The 5,942-nt window shown below is 53.1% G+C and overlaps 1 protein-coding gene across 1 annotated transcript; it reads right to left on the bottom strand.

The window, feature by feature from the left end:
- Positions 1-3,736: 3,736 nt before the first annotated feature.
- LOC115916668 lies at positions 3,737-5,597 on the bottom strand. Its single transcript, XM_030970384.1, has 6 exons — positions 5,495-5,597; positions 4,865-4,926; positions 4,645-4,715; positions 4,539-4,591; positions 4,047-4,375; positions 3,737-3,745 (listed from the first exon to the last, which is right to left on the bottom strand). Exons 1-6 carry the CDS (start codon positions 5,595-5,597, stop codon positions 3,737-3,739), a joined length of 627 nt encoding a protein of 208 aa, XP_030826244.1.
- Positions 5,598-5,942: the final 345 nt, after the last annotated feature.

The raw sequence follows: 5,942 nt of genomic DNA, 5'->3' as shown, positions 1-5,942 counted from the left end.
TGAGCACATTCTGCAGGGTCAAACACTGCCCTGCAAAATCACACTGAAATGAGACTTCTCTCTCTTTGCAGCCACCTCTAACAGGTTTGTCACAGGACAAGAGCACCCAGGTACTTCACCAGGAGTGAAAAAAGGGGTTTAAAAGAGTCTGATTAATTGGATCCTTCATCACCAAAATCTGTTGATCACTGGTCATTTTATGTGGATAAATAAATTTACTCAAAAATACGATTTCTCTATAATTTTACAGTTTAGCATCTGCATTCTAACATTTCTATTTTTAATTATTTTTTTTTATTACTCTGCGTTTTCCCAACCTCTGTCTTTGAACGGGGAGGAAAGTAGGACTCTGGTTCCCTATAACTCATTTGCCAAGCTGTGCTAGCTAATCCCTTTAAAGAATAACCTGGCTGGCCAAGGCTCTTCTGGAGCAAAGCAAGGATTTGGCTTCGCCAACCTCGTGGAGCATCCAGTCCCTGGAGTTCAAGGGGCCAGAGGTGACTGCTGAGCGTTCACCTCTCTGACAGCGGCACGCAGAACCAATTTCCTCTGGGCTTTATTTAGCAGGCATGTGGCCAGCAGGGGAAGCAGCCCTTCCCCCAGATGTGCAGCATAAAAAGTGTTATTTGTCAGTGAGCTCCAGAGCGAGGCTGTGCTCAGAACAGAGCTGGCTTCTGTGGGGCACAGCAGCTCTCCTGTTCCCTGAAACAATGCCTTGCAGCAGCCACAGTAAAGCTCAGCTGTGCCTGGAGCCTGTTTTCGGGCATTGTTCTCCTTTAGAGGACACTGATTTACACCCATTTGTCACCAGGGTTCCTGGAAGAATGGGAGGGTTCACAGGGAAAGTGGTGGCACTGTCCAAGGTGAGCAGCTGAAGGGACCTTGGGCAGACACTGGGTCATCCCTGCTGACCATTCCAGCAGTCCCTTTAGGACAAGCATTTTTCTTCCCATAAAACCTCCTAAAACTGTGGTCTTCTTGCTTTCATTGCTAAAAAAACCCAACAAAACTTATATTAAATAATTCTAAGTTCCTTTCCCAAAACAATTGGCTTTCTCCTCTCCCACTCTGTTAGGGGAAGTACCTCTGCACTTGTTGTGCATAGAAAAAAATACTTCAGATATAAACCATGAGATTCTGCTGGGACTAAGAGGACCACAGGTATTAATCCATGGTAAATTGTGGGATTGGGCAAATTCCCTCCGTTAGGATTGTTTCAATATTCTTAATTCTGTCCTTCCCTCTAAAGCCACCTGTGTCCTTTACAACCCCAAAGAGCAAAAAATCTCTCTTCTAGAGTCTTGCAACTGTAAGAAATAAAACCACATATTTACTGAACTGACAGACAGAAAACATTGTAAAATCATCCTTCCAGCACTTGCAATTAGAAGAATAAAAAAAATCTTTCTGGAGCAGGCATCAGTTAAAGGAGGACATTCCATGTCTGGGACTGTAACTGAGCCATCCTAAACCTGGGCACTTTCAGAGGCTGAGTTTTAAAACAAATCCTTGCAGATGGCTTTGAGAAATTGATGTCTATTATCCTAATTTTACTAAATTCTAGAGATTTTTTTTAAACTGTAGAGCATTTCAAAGCATCCAGGCTTTGGCCTGAGTCAGAAAATTAGAGCTACAGAAATGTCAGTCTCCTCCCCCAGTCCCACCAGCTCCATTCTTTTTCTGGGACATCATGACACAATTATCTTGAGAATAGATGACTTCTTTTTTTTCTTTTCTATTTTTTTTCATACATGTTAAGAAACCACACCAATAAGTGTAAACTGAAACTGCAAGTATTCACTGACTGAGACAGAGGCTCGACACATGAAATTTCAGAGCACTGAAAAATAATTTACCCCAGCAGGAGCAGGATTTTACCAGGGAAATTATTGGCCAACTGTAACTCTTGGCAGCACTGCCAGCTCCACTTATAAGAAATTATGTGCCTATGCAAATCAGCTAGCTCTTGAAAATCCACAACCCCCAAACGCTGCACCTCAGTGATGCAGCCAAAAGGAAAGGTTATTCCTTCAATGTTAGCCATATTTTGAGTTATTTCCAAAAGGATCCTTTTACTTCTTTGACTGAATTAGAATGAGGGAAGGGGGATCTTTACACCCTAATTCTGCTCTCAGACTTTCTGCAGTGCCATATTTCTCTCTCCCTTGCTTCTGAGGCCACACCTTTAAGGTGATCACCATGAGGGCATGGGGTCCAGTGCCATGGGGATGGGGAGTTTGGGCACTTTGGGATCTGCATGGCTGAACTTGGCTTGTCCCACCAAGCCTGAGCAGTGCAACTCCAGGATGAGTGAGGGGAGGCAGAAATTAGGATACTCTGAAATTCTACAGCTCCCTCTCCTTCTAACACGGCCATCCTTCTCCCCTGAGGACACTGGGAAGTGGAATTTAGGAACAGAATGATGAAATACCTCCTGTGCAGCTTTCCTCCATTCCTGAAGTGCAGTGCTTGCCTTGCTCTCCATGCAGGAACAGCTGAGGGATGCTTGGTTTAGATTTTCCTCTGTCCCAAGGCCTGAATCTCTGTGAGTTTGGATTTCGTTGCTGTTCCAGGTGGATCCTCGGCAGGAGAGAAGCACAAAGCAATCCCTGCTTCCCTTCCAGTCCCAGCCAGCCTGTGAGAAGTCATATCAAGATACAAATCAAAAAATGAAAGCATAATTCTCTTGCAGAAACAACAGCATCTCAATAATTTTAAAATTAAACTCATCCTTAATCACAACAGGGAGTTTGAATTTTTGCTTCAAAGCAGTTGTCACATATCTCACCTTAAATCAATTTTCTCTCTCTCACCTTTTTATTTAGCACTCATTGCTCAAGAAAAGTCCAAATTTCATGATGGGAGAAAGAAAAAGATAAAAAAAAAGCAAGCAGAAAGAGAATGGAGAGAAAGGGAAGATCATCTGGCCTCAAATACCAAGGCAGATTAATGGTCTGCTCCCGGGCTTGAATAACACAAGGACATTTTGTTAATGAACAGCCCATCATATGGGAAAGGCCTACGCAGCCACGGACAAACGTGAAAAAATCATCTTCACCAAATTCAAACTAAAAATAAACAAATAAAAAATAATAAAAATAAAATCCTTGCTTAGTTGAGCCACAACCAAGACAAATGATACATTAATATAAACTGTAAGAGATAAATTATATTTAACAGCAGTTACAGTACCCTGGATTTTTTACACATCCTAAAAATTTTTATAAAAAAACTTTTTTTTACCACTTTTCATTATTTTTTTAATTTAAAAAAAAAAAAGAAATTTTTTTGCCCCCCCCCCAAAACGCACAAAAAGCACCCCGCGTTGCCCCCCGCCTTCCCCCAACCCCATTTCCTTCCTTTTTTTTTTTCTCTCTCCAGCGCTCCCTCCCCCCCCTTTTTTTTCTTCAGGGACCTGGCTGGGGCTGCTCCTGGGGACAAAGGGTGCCGCCAAGGTCCTGACACGGGCCCCGAGTACAGGGCCCGCACGCTGGCAGCTCACCAGCGCCACCGGCAGCATGGGCGCACGCCCTGGCCCTGCCTACAGGCGGGTCATGCTGCCCACGCTGCCGCTAAGCGGCTTCGCACCGTCCTCAGCAAGCAGGGGCAAGGCCGGAGGCTTTCTCCACCCGTGCCTTTTGGGCACCCCGCCTGTGGCTGCACAGAGCCCTCTTTCCCTCCTGGGAAGTCTAAGCTACACTGCCTCTGTTGCTAAAGCACAAGCACACTTCCTCACTCACACCAGCTAAGGGGGAGACAGGGGAGGGGGAGACAGGGGAGGGGGAGACAGTCCCAGGAGAGGGAGCAAGCTCTGTGCAGCCACCTAGTCCTAGGGAGCCATTGCTAATACTGACCGGGTGAGGAAAGCGTCAGACCTGCCCGTGCACTGAGAGGAGGCAACAGGGGCCTCGACGGGCTGAAGCGCTTCAGGACTGGCACCAGGGACACGGGCTGTGACACGCCCCGAGTACAGGGGGTCACGCTGGCCAGGGGCCAGCAGCAGGCAGAAAGCTGCCGGGGCTGGGGAAAAGCCCTGCCCTGCTTACAGGGTAGCTGGGCGGGGGGCCGGAGAGCTCCGTTTCCCCTGCGGTGCGGAGACAGGGGCTCTCACCCTCCTTTACGGGGTCGCCCCTCTCTCCGGGCAGCCAAAGGAGCACAAGGGCAAAAGGCCCAAGCACAGCAAGGACCAGCCCTGCACGCAGGGAGGTCGCCCAGCGCAAACACAGCCGCGGCACCCTGAAGGTGCCCTGGCCTGGAAAAGCCCTTTGCCCAGAGGGCCCCTCGCGTCCCTCTTCATCTCCACGCCGGCTCTTGCCTCGCCGTTCCGCTCTCAGCTCGAAGACGCTGCCGCTCTTGCCTCGTGGTCCCACGGCTTCTGCCAATGCACGACGACACACTCAGGCCTGAGAAGCTCCAGACCCTGTGCCTGCAGGGAACCGCCACCCAACAGCCCCACAGGGACGTCCCCAACCAGCCACCCACAGATGCTTTCGGCTGCCCAAAAGCCTCGCACATCAGCTCCAAGCTGCTGCTCTTACCTTGCTGCTCCACTGCTGGGCTCGAAGCCGCCGACGCTGAAGCTCGCTGTTGCCTCGCCGTTCCACTCTTGAGCCCGAAGAGGCCGCTCCTGCGGCTCGCTGTTGCCTCGCCGTTCCACTCTTGAGCCCGAAGAGGCCGCTCCTGCGGCTCGCTCTTGCTTCTTTGTCCCACGGCTTCTGCAAACGTCCACGAGGACACAATCAGGCCTGAGGAGCTCCAGTTCCCAAAGGGAACCGCCACCCAACAGCCCCACGGCCAGATCCTCATGCCACCACCCACGCAGCCCCCCAGCTGCCCAAAAGCCTCCAACTGCAGCTTGACTCACCGTCGCGACGTCCGGCGCAGTCCCACGCCGTGCTGGGAGCCGGGCCCTCTGGGCAAATGAAGCTGGGCACGCAAGGCAGCGGCCAAGAGGCTGCAGCCCTGCTTACAGGGGGCTCAAGCCGCTGCCTGGACTAAAAAGTGCCCGGGACTCCAGAGCACTGGCCCCCACTTACAGGGCGGCTCTGGTCCCCGAGGCCTGTGGAGGCTCCTTCTCTCCAGTTGCGGGGCGCTCCCCACTAACGGGGCGGGCGCCCCACACAGGCTGCCAGCTGAAGGGAGCACAAAGGCTCCCAGACCCGCAGCCTGCTTACAGGCCGGTCCACACCCAGGGAGCCACAGAGCTCGGCCTTCCCCCAAGGCAACAGGAACCTGACTCTAGAGTCAGGCAGTCCAGCTCACGGCCTCAAGCCGAGGGGCCGCCAGCCCAGCCCCGAGGACAGGGAGGGCACACGCCTGGCCCCATGACTCCTGGCCCCACGCCTCTGAGAGACCGGGGCCAGGGACACCCGCCTGATTACAGGGGGTCCCTCCAACCGCCCGCCGAGGCCAGGGGACGCACGGAACCCCACTTACGGGGCCGCCCCCTGCTGCCCGGCACCCCCCAACAAGCATACGGAGCACGGGCTCCGGCCTGCGCCCCACTTAGGGACAGGCCGGAGCCCGGCCGCAGCGCAGCGCGGCAACACGGCCGTCTGCAGAGCCGGGCGAGCCTCCTCTAGGAGGCCACCGGCCATGTGGCGCCGGCCCAAAGCAGGGCCAAAGGCGGGAGCGCGCCCTGCGGCGCAGCACTTCTGCAAGCTGCCCCCTGGCAAGGGCCCGGGAGCGCTCGTTCCTGTTGCCTGACTAAAGGAGCCTCCCCAGCGCCCTGCTTACAGGGACCTGGCTGGGGCTGCTCCTGGGGACAAAGGGTGCCGCCAAGGTCCTGACACGGGCCCCGAGTACAGGGCCCGCACGCTGGCAGCTCACCAGCGCCACCGGCAGCGTGGGCGCACGCCCTGGCCCTGCCTACAGGCGGGTCATGCTGCCCACGCTGCCGCTAAGCGGCTTCGCACCGTCCTCAGCAAGCAGGGGCAAGGCCG

The sequence above is a fragment of the Camarhynchus parvulus genome, unplaced genomic scaffold (assembly GCF_901933205.1).
Source record: "Camarhynchus parvulus unplaced genomic scaffold, STF_HiC, whole genome shotgun sequence".
Lineage (NCBI taxonomy): Eukaryota > Metazoa > Chordata > Aves > Passeriformes > Thraupidae > Camarhynchus > Camarhynchus parvulus.
The sequence above is the reverse complement of the archived record's forward strand: the minus strand, read 5'-3'. Positions and strand labels throughout refer to the sequence as shown.

Excerpts from the sequence above, each read along its gene's own strand:
- LOC115916668 (XM_030970384.1), bottom strand. The coding sequence starts at position 5,597 with ATGGCCGGTGGCCTCCTAGAGGAGGCTCGCCCGGCTCTGCAGACGGCC. Across the intron at positions 4,716-4,864 it reads CTGCGCCGGACGTCGCGACG|AAGCCGTGGGACAAAGAAGC; the intron begins GTGAGTCAAGCT and ends GGACGTTTGCAG. Across the intron at positions 4,376-4,538 it reads CCCAGCAGTGGAGCAGCAAG|AAGCCGTGGGACCACGAGGC; the intron begins GTAAGAGCAGCA and ends GTGCATTGGCAG.